Here is an 18,947-nt window from a genome sequence, read left to right as displayed (position 1 = left end):
TAAAATATGTTATCTCATTCGACCGGGTTACTTTACTAATTCATTAAGAACTTCCATAATAAAAAATAGTTCCAACACAAAACACTAGCATACCATCTTAAGAAATCACATCACATTTTGGTAATGAGGTCCAATTGGTATTCATTATTCTGTTTTTACTTCTCAAATGTGTCTTGCGAAGGTAAGTAGTTGTTTTGCCACTTATAAATTGGTTAAGTGTATGTGTAGTCAAGCAACTATTTGAGTTCCTAAGGTGCAAATGACATGGTTTTCCATGAAAAGTATTTTTACAGTACTATTATTTAGAGTTTACATATCAAAGTTGTTGGAAATATGCCCTAGAGGCAATAATAAAATGGTTATTATTGTATTTCCTTGTTCATGATAATTGTCTATTGTTCATGCTATAATTGTATTAACTGGAAACCGTAATACATGTGTGAATACATAGACCACAACATGTCCCTAGTAAGCCTCTAGTTGACTAGCTCGTTGATCAATAGATGGTTATGGTTTCCTGACCATGGACATTGGATGTCATTGATAACGGGATCACATCATTAGGAGAATGATGTGATGGACAAGACCCAATCCTAAGCATAGCACAAGATCGTGTAGTTCGTTTGCTAAGAGCTTTTCTAATGTCAAGTATCATTTCCTTAGACCATGAGATTGTGCAACTCCCGGATACCGTAGGAATGCTTTGGGTGTACCAAACGTCACAACGTAACTGGGTGGCTATAAAGGTGCATTACAGGTATCTCTGAAAGTGTCTGTTGGGTTGGCACGAATCGAGACTGGGATTTGTCACTCCGTATGACGGAGAGGTATCTCTGGGCCCACTCGGTAGGACATCATCATAATGTGCACAATGTGACCAAGGAGTTGATCACGGGATGATGTGTTACGGAACGAGTAAAGAGACTTGCCGGTAACGAGATTGAACAAGGTATCGGGATACCGACGATCGAATCTCGGGCAAGTACTATACTGGTAGACAAAGGGAATTGTATACGGGATTGATTGAATCCCCGACATCGTGGTTCATCCGATGAGATCATCGTGGAACATGTGGGAGCCAATATGGGTATCCAGATCCCGCTATTGGTTATTGGCCGGAGAGGTATCTCGGTCATGTCTGCATGGTTCCCGAACCCGTAGGGTCTACACACTTAAGGTTCGGTGACGCTAGAGTTGTTATGGGAAATAGTATGTGGTTACCGAAGGTTGTTCGGAGTCCCGGATGAGATCCTGGACATCACGAGGAGTTCCGGAATGGTCCGGCGGTGAAGATCGATATATTGGACGAAGGGTATTGGAGTCCGGAAGTGTTCCGGGGGTACCAGGCTATGGCCAGCATGACCGAAAGGTGTTTCGGGAGCCCCGACAAGTGTTGGAGGGCCTCATGGGCCAAAGGGGAAGGGGCAAACCAGCCCACTAAGGGGTGGTGCGCCCCCCACACCCTTTCCCACGTTACTTGGGGAGGTGGGGCGCCTCCACCTGGCTTGGGAGGCAAGCCTCCACCTGCTTGGCTTGGGGGGCAAGTCTCCCTAGGATTTTTCCTAGGGAGATTCAATCTGCTTGGCCGCCGCCTCCTAGGGGAAACCCTAGGGCGCCTCCCCCTCTCCCCTTGCCCCTATATATAGTGGAGGGGTGGGAGGGTAGCCGCACCTCTTCCCTGGCGCAACCCTCCCTCCTCATACACCTCCTCCTCCTCCTCCGTAGTGCTTAGCGAAGCTCTGTCGGAGAACCACGAGCTCCATTGCCACCACGCCGTCGTGCTGCTGGAGTTCTCCCTCAACTTCTTCTGTTCGGCACTAGATCGGATCTTCCGCGATTTGAATCGCTGCGAGTACGACTCCATCAACCGCGTTCTTGTAACGCTTCCGCTTAGCGATCTACAAGGGTATGTAGATGCACTCCTCCCCTCTCGTTGCTAGTAAGCTCCATAGATTGATCTTGGTGATGCGTAGAAAATTTTGAATTATTGCTACGTTCCCCAACAAAAGTAACATTCTAAGTTTCATGTACAATAACTACACAAATTCAAAAAGATTGGTGGAGATAGTAGTTAATGCTAGTAAAGGGATCCAATCTTCATGTTCTTGTGTAACGCGCACCCAAAATTTGGGTACCATATGTTTGCATTATGCACTGAACAAAAATCTACTAGGAATGAAAGTTCTAGGGAAAAAAATGCAGCCCTAGCATGAGTAGTATGTGACCATGTAGCAAATGTATGGAGTGTACTGCTCTCACCATTCCAAAATACTTGAAGTTTTAGGTTTGTCCTAAGTCAAACATTGCTAAGTTTGACTAGGTCTATTAAAAAATGTACCAACATCCACACAAAAATTGTTTCATTAGATTCATAAAATACATATTTGATGTTGTATTTATAATTTTTTTTCACTATACATGGTCAATCTTAAAGAAGTTTGACTTGGGGTAAATCTCGAACTTCAACTATTTCGGAACAAGGGGAGTACTTACTTATGTCCCCATTTTTTGGTTCATTATCCACTTATCTCGCGATTAGGGATCAAATATATAATCCATGTACCCTATAGGTTTCAGATCATTTAACTTTGAGCTTTTGGTGAATAGTATTGTGACTCAACTAAAAAATGAATAGTATTGTTTGTCATAAGGTGGAGTTCACATATTCATATGTACGTTGTCCAGTTCTGTGCCCATTGTCCAACCATCTTTGCTCTCTTTGCCATGGTATATGCAGCCAAACCAACACGAAGGCAATAAATATTCCAAAGAGAGAGATCAGTAGTGATGTATGTGTTGGAGATATGCCCTAAAGGCAATCATGCATGATGATATTTCCTATGTGTTTATGAATAAAGATAGTCCTTGGACATTATCAATGATGTGTATCAGCAAGTACGTGACTTGTTTGTGGGACTACGCATTGTATGATGACTGTCCTAAAAGGTCCCTAGTCGAAAGGGTTGTGTGGACGCGCAGCCGACTAGATTAGCATATGACACGGTCGATGGCTTGGTCTCACTAGCCATGGAGCATTGGATGCTAACCGGATAATATGGAGTTGGAAAGGTCTGGTCGGATTCGACGTAGTCGGATCCGAGTCGAGATAAGGTCCGAGTCGGACAGACACAACTATGAGACGCAGCGATATGTCATCTGTGAGTCTCTAGTACAACATACGTTCTATGTCCTAAGACCTGAGCTGGCGCATGTACTCGGGATGGTAACAGATCTGCTTTGGGCCGACCAAACGCTACTCCGTGACTGGGTAGTTACAAAGGTAGGTTTCAGGCTTGTCCAGACCCATGCTGCGAGACATGGTCGAGCAAGATGGGATTTGCCCCTTCGATCAGGAGAGATATACTCTGGGCCCCTCGTGTGATCCGACCAGGATAAGCATGGCCATGCGACAAGGATTATGAGATAATCCGGTTTGTGGTCGGCATCACTGAAACGAGAAAGAGGTCGGGCTAGCACAAGGATGACATACTCGCCTTGAGCCCGACAACATATATCGTGTGGCAAAAGGAATGGAAGTGTGATGTACAGGTTCGCCTAACCAGCTTCATAGTCTGCTTGGTGTTCGGCATGCCTTGCTAGAGGCCTCTACCAACCGTGCAGTTCGGAGGTGATCCGAACTGCGACCAAGCCGGCTTGAACCTAAGGGATCGCGCGCTTAAGGGAAGGAACCTACGAGGTCGGATCCAAGGACACTGGTCGGATGTGATCCGAGCTGTATTCGGATTGCGACCGAGTAGACTTATGGGCTTTAGGATCCTTGCGAGGCCCAAGTGTTGAGCCCGCGACGGATGCCTATATAAAGTGGACGTGCGGCACACTCATGAGGTTAATCGCTTCGGCGCCGTCGTTAGGGCTTTGCATGTGTTGCAACTAGCCACCTCCACTTCGCCGCCGGTTGTGTGATCGGACCTAGCAGTCCGCCGCACGACGTTCCTCCTGCACGCGCGGATATCATTAGAGGCGGTGCACTTGCGCCGCTCCGGCGAACCTGTTCGCGGGATCCGATCGGCTACGTGGGAGACCGGCAAGGAGGAGACGACTCTGGGAACGCGAGGCGACTCCGGGAACGCGCTGCCTCAACTCTACTTCCGTTGCACGGCACTGCGCATCTAGTGGTAACGAACTGTGATCCATCTCCCGTAGCATGTTCCTGGTTGTTTTGCGCGTAGGAAAATTTTAATTTGCAGTCGACGCTCCCTACCGTAGAACCCAACAGTATGATTGATTGGGTGGAGTTGGACGCATGCGCAACATTGGGAATGTGAGGAAACTGAAAATACATTTACCATGGGTGATTTGAGCAATGTTATTGAAGGAGTTGCTGCAACGTTCCTAGTTAATTACCCCTAACATCTTGCATGTGTGGTCTATATGTTGATATACTAAGACAAAAAGAAGGACACTTCTTGAAAATATGCTCCATTTTAATCACTATACTCTGAGCCATTTAAGACTTTTAATCATGAATACAAATTCGAATACACCATTAGGTTGATAATTAATTATGAATATGTGATGCACAATCAGAACTTCTGTCCATGTTCGGGTGCTTGTTCATTTAATCCGAAACTAGAACAATGTAAGCACAATTAATGATGATCATAATCTATCAAAGTGCTCATAATCTATAGATCGCTAGGCTCAACGAAAGTGCCAAACTATGATTAGAGGCCTTAGCATGTGTATTTCTTTAAAAAAAAATTACAAGTGAGGGATTCATGGAAAGAATCCATTCAAAATTAAACTCATTAAGCTACACGTAAAGGACGGCTAACCAGCTATGCCACGAGGTGCAAGCTGGTTCGCCGCGGTGAGAAATCTTTTGAAAAAAATAGATGAAGGTGTGGATTATTTTTTAAATATTTTTTTCTTTTTAGATGGAGGTGAGGACCTCTGGTATTTTTTAAATAGAGGGTTATGCAAAGTGGCACTCACTATTAGGCTGCGGTGGTAAAAATGCTTTACTTCTTTTTTAGATGAAGGTGAGAATTTTTCTGAGATGATTTTTAGACGGAGGCAAGGACTCTATGTATTTTTATAAAATAAAAACGTGCGTACAACTTTCTCTCAAGCGGCGCCACCGGATGGCACCCCAACCACTAGTGCTGAGCAAAGATAGCATGTTTTCAGCAAAGAGAAATGCACCGTTTGAAAATGTTAAAAGGAACGATGTTTTGGTTCAACCACAAAGTGGCTACGTAGACAGGGCGAACCTTTGCTATACAAAACATGAGCACAAAAGAATGGTCAAATGTGAATGAAAAATACTATAGCTAAGGATGCAAGCGGGGTGCGTTTGCGGCCAGCACCACGGTCCATACATGTAGTGTTAATCTTACATCCAACATTGAACTAATTGACCAGTTTCATGGGATAAGTCATAAGTGTACCACCGCTTGCACCTCTAGCCGTTGTTGAATATAGTGTTCCTGATATAAAAAGCTCCACCACTGTGGCACGATGCACACACGGGTGGATGCATGACCTAGCACTGATATTCCTTGCGCCAGATCCATGCGCTCCGGTCGTCGGGGTTAAGGAGGAAGCATCGCGCATGCCCATGTAAGCATGTTGCCACATTACGTCCTCGCACCATCGCACATCTTCCCTTTACCTCGCGACAAAATACTCTCCTTGTGCAGGATCCGAACGCTCCGGTGAACTGAGTTGATGGAGACTCCTGATTTGTGCTCTCCGAACCCTGCAGGCAGTGGAGACATCCGATGCAAGCTCACCTTTAGTCTTGTGATGGATTTGAACCCCGCTTTTTTGAAAAGGATTTGAACTTTGTTTTCCTTACCAATGGCAGAACATTCTTTTGCCAAATGATCTTAACATGAGATTTAGTAATTTAATGCTCACTAAGATAACCAAGCAAACCATGTTTTGATAACATATAAACAAATATAGCTTATTTTTTAATCTGGGTGTACATTTTTAGTCTAGTGTGTGATTCAGTGACCTTGGGTGTGGTGATGTGAATGTGGTGTGTGGGTCCTTGTAAAATGCAATCTCGAACGAAGGATCCGACGCTCGTCATCAACCTTCCATAACACGTATCTTCTCCCGTTGCATGTTGTTTCATATATAGCTTGTTACATGTCTTTAGCTCTGTTATCTAGCCAGTAGCATGCAAATCAACACAGATGGAGGTGTGATTCATGGAAAAGAGAGATTATATCAAATGGAGAATCCATAGTGCTATTGATGTTGAACGTGTGTGGTGCATTGTGAATAGGAGGCATTCAGAAATGCATCACCTGCTCAAGGCTAACACAGAGTTGTTCTGCTTGTTGTAGTATGGGATAGGTTGATCAGAAGACTTTGCAATGCCTAGTGATCATATGAATGATGCTGAAGGTCAGCAAATTGTACTACCTCTTGTGGTCCAAGTACGACCAGGAGATGTGTCATGCACTGAAAAGCGTAGATAGTGGATTTCAGGTGGAGAAGCAAGATGATCCACTTAGACTTGCCTATTACATAAAAAATACTTTTACGAATTCGTTGCAATGGCTACACGACATATTAGAGCAACTCCAACGGGCCGACCCAAACGAACGGCGATTTCGTCCGCTTTTTGTCCGTTTGGGTCGGCCGCCCGCCCGGCGTCCGCCCTGTTTTTCATATGAGTCGGCAGCGCGCCCAATGCGCCGACCCATATGTGCAGGCGTGGCCGGCTGGCCGCCCAATTTTGCATTGCATTCAACATATTGTGAAATGAAAATTTAACAAACAAAATAGTCCGCCCAAATAAATAGTATAGTTTACAGGCCAAATAAAAATAGAAATGTTTCACACAGTTTTACGAACGAATAAAAGAAGATACATCTATTGGTTGTCAACATGAGTCCACATATGCTCAACCAAATCATTTTGCAGTTGCACGTGAGTTTCCCAATCACGCATGTCTTCATGAAATTGAGTGAACTGCTCAAATGTTGCCGCTACTCCATGCTCAGGCACAACATTCTCACCCTGAAACTGAAAGCCTTGATCGTACAGACGTTCCGGGCGCTCGTCTTCTACGATCATATTGTGCATGATCACGCAAGCAGTCATCACCTCCCATAGTTTCTGTGTGCTCCAAGTATTAGCAGGATACCGAACGATGCCCCATCGAGATTGCAAAACAACAAAGGCACGCTCGACATCCTTTCTAGCACTCTCTTGCTCTTGGGCAAATCTTTTCCTTTTCTCTCCAACAGGGTTGGGTATTGTCTTTACAATAGTGGTCCACTGAGGATAGATACCGTCATCCAAATAGTACCCTTTGTCGTAGTTGTGGCCGTTGACAGTAAAGTTCACCGGTGGGCTGTTGCCTTCGGCAAGCCTAGCAAACACCGGCGAGCGCTGAAGCATGTTGATATCATTGTGTGATCCAGCCATGCCAAAGAAAGAGTGCCAGATCCAGAGATCTTGAGACGCCACGGCCTCTAGTATGACAGTGCAAGCCCTGACATGTCCCTTATACTGCCCTTGCCAAGTAGAAGGGCAGTTCTTCCACTCCCAGTGCATGCAGTCTATGCTGCCAAGCATCCCGGGAAGCCCCTGCTAGCATTCATCGCCAACAAACGGGCTGTATCTGCAGCTGTCGGCTCTCTCAAGTACTCAGGGCCAAACACAGCAATCACAGCCTTGCAGAACTTATACAGGGACTCTAGGCATGTAGACTCGCTCATACGGACGTACTCGTCAATGAGATCACCGGGCACTCCGTATGCAAGCATTCGGATGGCGGCAGTGCATTTCTGATAAGAGGAGAAACCAATCTTGCCGACGGCATCCTCTTTGCACTCGAAGTAGTCATCATAGCCGACCACTCCCTCTCTAATACGGTTGAAAACATGCCTACTCATACGGAACCGGCGGCGGAATTTGTGATGTTTGAACAACGGGTTTGTTGTATCAAAGTAGTCCTTTCAGAGAAGGAAATGCCCGCTCTCTCGGTTACGATTCAACGCCGGAAGGTGGCCCGAAATGGAGCCACGGAACAACGGCCGCTGGTTGTTGAGGTGGTGATGAACCAACACGGCAGCCAATATCTCCTCCTCGTCGTCGGACGACGAATCGTCGGAGTCGCAAATGAAATTGTGGAAAAAGAACTCGTCGGCGAAGTCCATTTTCGTACCTTGGCAAACTGTCGAACAGCTTGCGGGCGTCGAAGAAGGAGACGGCCGGCGAGGGGAGACGCGGCGCCCGCAGACCAGCTAGCTGCCCGACCGGCGTCCGACGAGTGTGACGGCGTCCGACGAGCGTGCCGGTCGTATGTGGCGGGGGCGGCGAGGCGTCTTGTTGGTCGCGGGCGGCTGTGCGGTGGGGGAAGCGGCGGCGGGAACTAGTTTGCTCCCCGGCGGCGGCGGGCGACTGGGGACAAGGGCGGCGTTGCTGGGCGGATGTGGAGGCGGCGGCAGCTGGAAGAGTCGCCGCAAAAATGGGCGGCGGCGTCGGTGACGGAGGAGGCGGGGGGCGAGGGTTGCTTGTTCGCCGGGGGGAGGGAGGCCAATGTGCCACAGACCAGCGGGCCCGGGGACAGGAGTATGTGACCGCGCGCGCGTCCGTCGCGTGTTCGCACCGACGCAAATCAGGCTAAAAAATGGGCCGCCCGCGGACGAAAAACAGACGCGCGTCCGTTTGGGTCGGCGCGTTGGGCCGCCTTTTCTGTCCACGCCGACCCAAACGGACGGACGCGGACGAAATGGGTCGCCCCATTGGAGTTGCTCTTATGCATTTTTCTTTCTACTAAAATGAAATAAACAAATAGTTACATTACAGACTGGCGACACATAAGTATCAGGTGTGTACAAGAGGAAACCATCTATTATCTACACATATAGCTCCATTTTAAAAGGTCTTACGTCACATTTATTAGATGTAATTCGGGTTGCTATTTACTTAACATACAAGAATCCCCAAAAGGAAAAGACATGTGTATGTACAACAAACACAAAGCCAAAAGGGAAAAAGAGCTTAAAAACACTCAATGAACGCATAATTATGATGTGGCTCTGTCAAGAAAAACGACCTCTTTATTTTCTGTTAATTTAAATTGACAGAGCAGCATGCACTAAAATAAACATTTATACATTATAGGGTTCAATACACGGTTTACTAGTGCAGTCTAGCTACATACTCTCTTCTAAACTGAATAATCGCGAGTGGACATGCGGCCACGCGTTGCTGAAATCCACACCGCATGCCCTCTCGTGATTCGTGCAACCAGAATACACGCAAGTTGTATAATGATTCCAGCCTCTCGTATAACACTCTGTATCCCATGTATTTTTTCAACTGACATGCGCAGTAGATGGCCTGCAAGGCAGGAGGGGGGCATTGAACGGAGTTGTGGGCCTCACGCATCTCAGTGACGCTCATCGCGGTCCTTTTAAACCCCATGCTTGCTCGCTCAAACCATATTCTCACTTCTGCTTCTTCATCTCTCTTAGCTTGCCACCCGCCCCGCTCACAACCATGTGTTCATCCTCGGTGTCGTGAACCTGCTGCTCATGGCCATTATCTGCATGCACAAGCTCTGAATCTCCCCCCGGTCTAGTGGATTTGCTCTAGCCCCCATATGTATCCAGCGAGATTGATTTGATGTAGTTCCCATTTGTATCCCGGGCAATGGATTTGCTCTAGTCCCCGTATGTAATTCTTCTCTCTGGGTGCTTTATGTATTTGCATGTATCTGCCAGTGCATGCCGTGTCGTACGTATATAGCATGATGGCCTATCAATAATACTTTTTCTTTTACGGGAGGCCTATCAATAATACACTGCAACGGTTGTGATAATGGAGCATTAAGTCCATGTTGGACCATGTTTACGTAATCCGAGTACGGTAATCACAATAGAACACTGCAAAACATAATTAAATTACTCTCAGGAGAAGCGAACAACATTAACACCAGGCGCTACGATGAACACCACACCCGTCCGAACAACAATAATTCAAAGACATGGTCAGCCGACATGAGTAATGGTGAAGTTAAAACATGCCAGTGCGATTCAATCCCCCCACCTGCCCTGCAAATCATAAAGCCACCCAGCAAGCGGTTGAATGCGCCATCAACGCAACGGCAGGCATGCATGGCAGCTCTCCTTTTCCTGAGAGAAATCACAGAGAGGTTTTAGGTAAGCTCAAGCTCAAGCTGGATGGATGTCCGCGAAAGAAACAGTGTTACGGCACACAAAACTTACCTCCTAACCCATGTTACCATCCCACCTTATCATCAAGCGCTATGTATTTGTTCTCTGCCCTCTCAAACTTTTGCTTGTCTGAAACCGTAATACCTGGTTCTCGACGAACATCAACAGAATCGAAAAAATCTGCAAACCTGTCAGTTGAGTCATCTTCGGTCACCTCCCGTAGGAGGGCGAGCAGCCCCGAATGGCTTCCCAAAACCACGGAATCTGGCTGAAAACACAACTCCAACGTCTCGCTAGAAGTCCCATATCCAGAACCAGGCCTCAAAAACTTCGTCATGCTGCGGGGTGTGAGGCAAACGAGAGATGATTATAGACAGGCATGTGCGCTCGTACGGCAACGAAACACACGCATCACAATGGATTTCATGTGCTAATCTATTTTCGTATGTGGGAAACCATTTCCGCGCAGTTATTCCATCGCCTGGGCCGGGCACGTGGGCCTTGTATTCGTACGATCAATTTAATGACGCCTGCTCCATTAGTGTGGCGTATACCACAGCGTATTCTGGAAAGCTGGTAATTAACACGTCGCGTATTGCGAAAGGCCTATAAAAAGTAGCAATCACGACGCGCTAGCGGACGACCGGGATTTCGGCAGCGCGTGGCTGCATGTCCCAAAAATTCACGTCCCTTCTAAACCCCCTTTTTTCCCCTAGGCTTGTATACAACGTGGCCATACTTTTAATCGTAAGTTGCAGTTGTAGTGTGTGATTAGCATCTCTGGAATATTTCTAAACTCAGAAGCGCATGGATTTAAATTACGCAAAACACTAGGCCGTCACTAGCTTTCAAGACAATATGCAAAAAACACATTTCTTTCTATCCATGTATAATGTATGCCTTAATATAGTTTCTTCTGTGATCTCGGGCATGCTGCCACATGTCTTGAAGTACACACCTTTCCATATAACTCTTTTGTCTCGGCCTCACCTATCCTTCTGAAAAAGAATATTTGTCACATGCTTTTATGAGAGGGAGCGACCATTGGCGAGTTGTAACACACATATGAGATTATTTTGTACTAGAAGATACGGAGATCAACTTAATTTAAAAGATCAGCTAATGTCTCACCAACGTCGCGTCTCTAAGCATACCCATACTTAAGGACATGGTACAAGTGCATGCTTTCACACCTACTCACCTAGCTCAGTATATATATCCAGTTGTTGTGCAATCCTATAACTAGAATTATACAGATCTTAAATCTTCCTCTCCTTTTGAACCTACAAGTCTACCAAAAAACAAGAACATAGCCGAAACATGGGAGAAAGACAGAGACGTGACAATGATGTGAAGACTAGTATATATGATGTGAAGACTAGTATATGAGCTAAATGAGTGCGCAAAAAACATTAGAAATGTGAGGCATCTGGAAATGCATCCCTCCTACAGCTTTGACCACCATATGCGAGAAACACGAGATGGCAAAGGACTTGAAAGCTGGAAAGGAACCAACACAAATTTACAGAGTGCAGCACACTCTCTGTTAAGCTTAGAGCCATCTAGCTTCCTTGCCCCTATTGCATGGGACCAGGCGACCAGCGCGAATTTGTTCTTGCCCGTTTCATGTGATTCGCGTGAAGCCTATGGTCGGCGTACCAAGGCGAAGGGGAAGGAAGAAGAAGTGGTATATGTAAAGACATTGGATGTCCACGCTAAAAAAATAAAGGTATTATTTATTTTGGCTAAGAGCATCTCCAGCCGTTGGCCCCCAGGGGGCGCCTAAAATCGCCGCCTGGGGTGACCCGGCGAAAAAAATGGGCCTGGGGGCGAGTTGGCCCCCAGCCGCCGCCCCAGGGCCGGCCCCAGGCGCGGGAAAAAAAATTGTGTAGCAAATTTATGCAAAATTCGGCTAAAACACGCCAAATTTCGGCAAACTTGGGCTTATATTCGCGGATTTAAGTCGAGTAGTCGCCATTACATATAAAAACTAATAAAAAAAAACTTGCTGAAGGCCGAGAAGTCGCCGCCATCGTCGGCCTTCTCCTCCTTGATTCGGGCGCCCCTGCTGGACCCCTCCCCGGCTGGTGGCGGCGGCGGCGCGTCGTCGTCGTCGTCGCTGTCGTCGATGATGACGACTCCTCCTTCGTCGCGGCCTCGGCGGCGCTGCTCGAAGCGCCGCAGGGCGGCGCGCTGGCGCTCCGTCGCCATCTTGATGGAGTCCTGACGTGCCCATTCAAGGGCCGCGTCGTCCTCGAGCTCGACTTCGCCGTGCTCCGTCTTCACCGGCGCCAGCCCCGGCTCCGTCTTCACCGGCGCGAGCCCCGGCTCCGTCTTTGGCTTGACGAAGCGTGAAGGAGGAGCCGACGAGGAGGCGTGCCGGCCGCCCTCGTTGATGACGATGCCGGCGCTGCGAGTGCGCCGACCGAGCGGCGTCTCCGCCGCGGGCTCGGCCTTGACGCCGAGCAGCGTCGGAGTGCCGGAGGAGTGGGAGGAGGAGCTGGAGGAGGAAGAGGAGGAGGACGCGCCGAACCTCCTTGGCGCCCATTGCCCGTCGCGTCGGCGGTGCGCCGGGGCGGCCGCCCTCGCCGGGGGGTACGCCAACGGCGGGTTGTTGCCGCCCTCGAGGTGCGTCAGCACGCCCTCAAGTTTGCGGCCGGGGCGCCCCACCACAGGTGGCGCCCCTCGCTGTTCTTCACGCCGCCGACCACCGGCGCCCCGTTGGTGGACGCCAGCCGCTGCTGCTGGCGGCGCTCGAAGTACGCCGCCCAAGCCGCGTGGTTGTCGGCGGCGTACTGGGGGAAGGAGAGCTCGGCGTCGGTGAGGGAGGCGCGCACGATCTCGACCTCGTCGGCGAAGTAGGATGGTTTGGCCACGGCGTCGGTCAACGGGGGAATGGGCACTCCCCCATTGCTGAGCCTCCAGCCCGTCGGCCCGGCGCGCATGTCCGGCGGCGCCGGGATGTTCGCCTGGAACAGGAGCCAGGACTCCTGTTCGCGGAGCGAACGGCGGCCGAAGACGTTGGCCGCCGCCTCGTCTCCGGGGAAACGCTCGGCCATCGGGGAGATGGAGTGGCTGGGGAGAAGAGATCGGCGGCGGCGCTCGGGAGATGGAGTGGCTGGGGGAGAAGAGATCAGCGGCGGCGCTCGGGAGAGGGAGGGCTGGGGGAGAAGAGCTCGGCGGCGGCGCTCGGGAGAGGTGGAGAGGTGGCACTCATCACAGGCGAGCGAGGCCATATATAGCCGCGCCGCGTCCGTGTGTACGCGTCCGAGGGAGGTGAGGCGTCGGCGTGCCGCCCGTGAGGAATCAATGGCAAAGCTGACCGGCGGCAGCCTTGCCATTGATTCCCCGCGGGAAACCGAGGCGTCGGGAGAAGACGAGGCGGGCGGTGTCGCTGACGCGGCTGGCCCGCGGCGCTTTCGCGCCAAAAACGATTCGCCCGGCGCCCCTAGCGCGCCGGGTTCGGGTTGGGTCCGCCGGCGCCAATTTCGGCCCGAGCCGGTGAAAAAAGGACCCCTGGGGGCGCGACTGGGCCGATTTTTTGACGCCGGCAACCGAAAAATCGCCTGGGGGGCCTTGTTGGGGGCGCGGCTGGAGATGCTCTAATGTTGCTGAACGGGGGACCGGACGAGCGCTCGATCGCTCACTGACTCACGCCCTAGCCCACGTGCAGCCTACTCTGTGTCGGTTTTGGGAGCGGCCGCACAAGGCTACATGTCCCGACTTCTGACCACACACCGCACCACACCATATTTCTTCTTGCCCAAACAAACCTTTCTCGTTCTTAACCGCACAGGCGCACACACGACTTTGGTGCGGCAACCTCCATGGATCGCCACCTCTTTCTTCACTTACTTTTCCCGCCTCATGTGCCCTTCATGGCCCGCACGTGACACTACCGTGCCATTTTGCTAGCGGGAGGGCCACCCCTTCGCAGTCGTTATGGTTTTAGGGCCATTGCAATGATACCTCATCGGTCGACCAAGGTGGGAGGCGTTGCTGCATGGGGAGACGGGAGTGCAACGACGAGTTGCAACTGTCATCACATCAAGCTACAACCGACAGCATGGCGAGCTGGAACCGGCAACGGGGATGCTGCGATGGCTTGGCGGCGAGCCACAACCGGCGTGATGGACGAGCTACAAGCAACACCCTTAGATGCTGGGATGGGCTCGCCAACGAGTTGCAACCAACATCTCACAAGAAGCTGCGATGGCGATATACAACTCTGGTTCCAGCACTGTCGACTTTGGGTTGGAGCTTTTATGAAGCCCGGCTCCAGCACCGTCAGTTGCTCTGGTTGCAGCTTGTGGAATCAGCGACGCCAGTTGGCTAGGGCCGACTAGGTGAATTGGTGCGACCAACGAGGACGTTTGCTGAAACTGATGATGTCGACCACTTCGACTGTCAAGGTCGATTGCTGAAACCGACGAGATGCGGTATAGCAACCGGCTGGAAGTGGCACCACGATAGCTATAACCGGCAAACAAAAACTTTGTGACTGGCGACATTATAAGCCGCGGCCAGCGAAAGGCTGCGCAACTACGACGGCGAAAGTTGCAACCAAAAGACGATGATGCGGCTATCGTCGACCGCGACGTGGCGGGCGACGCACCCGGTGCTGCCAGCGAGCAATGGGTGAGCAAAGCCAGGACCGTGACCCGTCAGAGTTGGAACCACGGGATAGCAGAGCTGCATACCGCCTGCAGTGCTTGGAACAGATTGCTGCGATATGGCCTGGTGGAGCTGCATCCATCCTACGCCACAAGCGAGGTGTAGTGGTGCTTCAAGGTCACCGGGATGGAGCTGTGGCGTATCGGTTTCTTCTTCTCTTACCTGTGGTCAGGGTGAGAACAAGTCCACAAGCGGCTGATCCCACGGCGGCAGGGCGTCTAGACTAGCCTGGCCTTATTTTATACTCCCCCGTCCCGAAAAACATGTCGCAGGGGGTTTCAAATTTGAACTATCGCACTTTTTACAAAAACACCCTTCCGCAACTTTGAATTCTCTAAAATCAACCCGCACGTAGGATCCAGGCGCGGGAAGATCCTGCCGCCGGCCAGGCTCTAGGCCGGTGGATCTCCTGCCGTTGGCCAAAACGGCTGCTGCCGGCCGGTCGCTGCTTCTCCCCTGCTGCCGGTCGCTGCTTCCGCACAGGAGCTCCCCCCACACTCCAAAAACGAGCTCGTCTCCTCCCACGTCGGCAGCGGCGTCGGCACAGGAGCTCGGCGACGTCGCACCTCCTTAGTGCTCCCCGAGCATACCAGGAGCTCCGCCTCGCCCAGACATACGTCCTCCTTGAGCCACGCTTGCTGGGAAGCCGTGGATCGACGGAATCGATCCCGTCTCCTCCCACTCCGACCGCCAATTCCGCACATGAGCTCAACGCCATCGCTCCTCCTATGGCCGCCGATTCCGCACACTAGCCGGTTATCCACGACGCGCAGGTGAACCAGGCGGCGGCAAAAATCAAACCTTGCCGCCTGCTCTGTTTTGGCAGGGGAACGAGCCGGCGGCGTGGGGGGGGGGTGCTACGTGGTGCGGCGGAGAGGTGGGTGGGGGGAGCAAGGTGGCGTGGGGCGTGGGGCGGAGGGTCGGAGGCAGCGCCGTCGCCAGAGTGGGGGAGCGACGAAGAGAGCGAGGAAGGAGACGGGGTGGACTGCGGGTTTGGTCGGGAAAGTTCGAAGGACTAAATTGCGAAAAAGCCCTTGCGACATGTTTTTCGGAACGGAGGGAGTACCCAATCAAAACATGCCAGCTAATCCACTCCGTTGTTCCCGCAAAAAGTTGTCCGTGCGTGTAACTAAATTGAAAAATCATTTGATCGTTGTCTTTTTATACTTTCTTCGTATTATCCCGTAGACGGAAGCGAATTCGGTGCTCCCGGGTGCGCGCTCGCCCTATAAATATTTTTTTAGAAGTTAAATTTTGTTGAAACTTATTTGGAATCAACATGATTAAGTAATTGTATTCGTATAAAAATACTTGCCAGGGAATGACTTTCGTTGTATCCTGAGTGAAAGATTCGACAAAAGGCGATATATACAAGTACTATTCACGCTATGTTGTCGTCATAGATTTGTTTTTAGCCTGAAGTCAATGAGAATCAGTTCTTGGCCAAACTTTTCATAGGAGTATACAATACTTAATTATACTCCTATTTGATTCCCAAAAAGATACAGTTTTTTTGGAATTACTAAATTGTTTGACACATACAAGTGCGCCTAGCAAGTAAACGCCATCGCAGTTCACTAGTGGCAAAATCTATCTGGACAATTGTAACGAGCTTGGCACAGTCCATCTCATATTTAGGAAGCGCCACGTGTGGGTGATGGCGAGAAGGAGTGGAGTGCTACAATTTTGTGAGTAGTTCCTAGCATATTCAGGGAGGGTTCGGGTGTAGGCACACCTAGGCGATGCCTGCCGTCTGTAATCTCTTTTAAATAATTTTCTCTCTTCTATAAAGTTAAGGTACATCTTTGGCGTACTCTCAGAAAAAAAACTGGACGAGCGAAGTGCTTAAAAAAAGAAAAAAAAAAAACTGGACAAGCGAAACTGTCGGTCTTGTCTCACCCTCCCCCAAACGAAACCCTACTCCTTGCCCTCAACTTTCCTCTCTCTCGCGGCGGCGGCGGCGGCAGCGGGATCTAGGGCAGCGGCGCGGCAGGTCCCCCCCCCCCCCCCCCCCCCCCCCCCTCTCTCTCTGCGCGGCCTGCGCCCTCTCCTATCCCTTCATTCGCAGCAAGGCGGCGGCGGCGGCGTAGATGGTCTATAGGATTTGATATGTTTCTGATTTTGCGTCGGCTGATGCTTGATGCAGGAAGTAGTGTCTTATGTTTTAACTGATTTTGTTTCAACAAGAAAGAAACTTGTGTTAGCTGATGGGGGGCATATCTGGTCTTCTCCTTTCTCATACTTTTGCTGAAGTCGGAGACAAATTTGCTAATCATATTGTGGTGCTTATTGCCTGAAAAATATTGTGAATGATGCCATACTGTGGCCTACACAGAGGGATCATTCAGATTTTGCTCTGGCTGGGGCTTGATGCTGGAACTAGTATTGATGTTCTTTAGGACTTCAGACTGCTCCAATCTGAATGTTGTTTGAACTGTTTTTACCTGGCAAGAACCTTACTTTGAATGATGGTTATATCTTACCATCATCATCTTTAATCATCTGTAACATAGTAATTTCGAAATAAGTTGCAGTAAACATCTTGGAGGCAGAATTACAAGCCTTAAATAACACATGTAAGCTTTCCGAGCTTTAATTCCTTATATTACAGTATAAGTGAAAACCTCATGGCCGCCTGGCCGGAACAGGCTGCAACAGCAGGCCCCGAACCTGATTTTTCATTATTAAGTCTCATGTGCTCAGCATACTCCTTTTACACCTCTCTACTCATATGGCCCTCTGTTCAAATGCCTTAATTGTTTGCAGATTTTGAACCTCTTTCTTCTGTCAGCATTGGTGGTTTTCCCATGTTATCAGTTGACACTTAATTCTTGTGTAAGCAGAGTTGACACTTAGTTCTGATGATTAATGTATGCAGCTAAAATATCAACCCAGGAATGGCAATGTCTTGGACACGAGCATTGAAGCATGGAGTTATTACAAGGGATGCAGCTCAATTGGTCGGGATAAGAGGCTTTGCAGCTCAGGCCAAGGGAAAGAAGGGCGGAAAAGGTGGTGCGGCTGATGCTAAACCTGTGCTCAGCAAAGAAATGAAGAGTACAACTGTGTTCGGGGCAAATATCCTGAAGGAGGGTTCTGACCCGAAGATCCAACCAGATTCGGAGTACCCTGACTGGCTGTGGCACCTGGTTGACAAGCGTCCTGTGCTGAGCGAGCTGCGGAGGAAAGATGCCAAGACACTGCCTTATGAAGACCTGAAGCGTTTCGTCAAGTTGGACAACCGGGCTAGGATCAAGGAAAACAATGCTCTCACTGCTAAGAACTGATCAGGAGAATCACATCTCATGTAGTGGTCAAAGTAAGCATATTGTCCTGTCTTTTGTTACAAGGTTTATTAGTTACTTTTGGTAATAATGGAGTGACTTATTTGCTTGGCTCAGTACAATGTAGGCTATGCGACCAACATGCTGTTTGTCATGTTCTTGTTTAGATGTAACTTCTGTATCTTGCAGCAAATCCTGTAGGAAGTTTCCCATGCTCTTGCTTGGCTTGGTACACTGTGTTTTGCAGCAGGAGTTTTAAGCCTATCAATAGAAAGACAGAGGTATTTGAATATGAGTAGAACATGCACACAAAAATTACAGCTTTGCAAAATTAGCAAAGGGTGACTATGCTGCATCAGACTCATGAATTCATTTGAATAATAGGTGAATGTGATTTAGGAGACTGAAACTTGGAGCGGCACCGCAATGCTACTCTTCTAGCACAAACTGCAATGATCTTTAGTGATAAAAGAAAAATCATGGTGTGCATCCTCAAGCTGCATCGTCTCATGCATTCAACATATTAGAGTCCGATCCAACATTTGCTGAGAGTTTGCGCAATCAGAGTATTTTGTCAAAGAAATAACAATATTTCAGTTCCTGAGCATACAGTAGAGGCAACATTTAGTTCTGATAGCAAAAGAGAACGCCAACAATTTTACTGTAACAACTACTGCAATCAACCTTAAACTGATAACCAGATAAGAAGAAGCAAAATTCTGATTAAATGTTAGAACTTTGCTATATCTATCTAAAACCTGCACTCTCATTAATCCCCAAATTTCAGGCGCACAAGAGGATAGCCAGACCTTTTCTGAAC

The 18,947-nt window shown here is 49.3% G+C and overlaps 1 protein-coding gene and 1 pseudogene across 2 annotated transcripts; one reads left to right on the top strand and one right to left on the bottom strand.

The window, feature by feature from the left end:
* Positions 1–6,277: 6,277 nt before the first annotated feature.
* On the bottom strand, positions 6,278–7,991 carry LOC141025849 (uncharacterized; annotated as a pseudogene).
* An 8,707-nt stretch (positions 7,992–16,698) lies between these two features.
* Positions 16,699–18,419, top strand: LOC109782108 (large ribosomal subunit protein mL54). Of its 2 annotated transcripts, none has more exons than XM_045229719.2 (2): positions 16,699–16,836; positions 17,722–18,419. In XM_045229719.2, the coding sequence occupies exon 2, from the start codon at positions 17,741–17,743 to the stop codon at positions 18,128–18,130; it is 390 nt and encodes a 129-aa protein (XP_045085654.1). In that variant the 5' UTR covers positions 16,699–16,836; positions 17,722–17,740; the 3' UTR covers positions 18,131–18,419. The 2 variants fall into 2 exon arrangements, with proteins under 2 accessions (XP_045085654.1, XP_045085655.1); XM_045229720.2 differs by having other exon boundaries at positions 16,708–16,836; positions 17,739–18,419.
* Positions 18,420–18,947: the final 528 nt, after the last annotated feature.

Source organism: Aegilops tauschii, chromosome 6 (genome assembly GCF_002575655.3).
Source record: "Aegilops tauschii subsp. strangulata cultivar AL8/78 chromosome 6, Aet v6.0, whole genome shotgun sequence".
NCBI lineage: Eukaryota > Viridiplantae > Streptophyta > Magnoliopsida > Poales > Poaceae > Aegilops > Aegilops tauschii.
The sequence above is the reverse complement of the archived record's forward strand: the minus strand, read 5'-3'. Positions and strand labels throughout refer to the sequence as shown.

What these genes read in the sequence shown, in the direction of transcription:
- LOC109782108 (XM_045229719.2), top strand. Translation starts at nt 17,741, where the DNA reads ATGGCAATGTCTTGGACACGAGCATTGAAGCATGGAGTTATTACAAGG.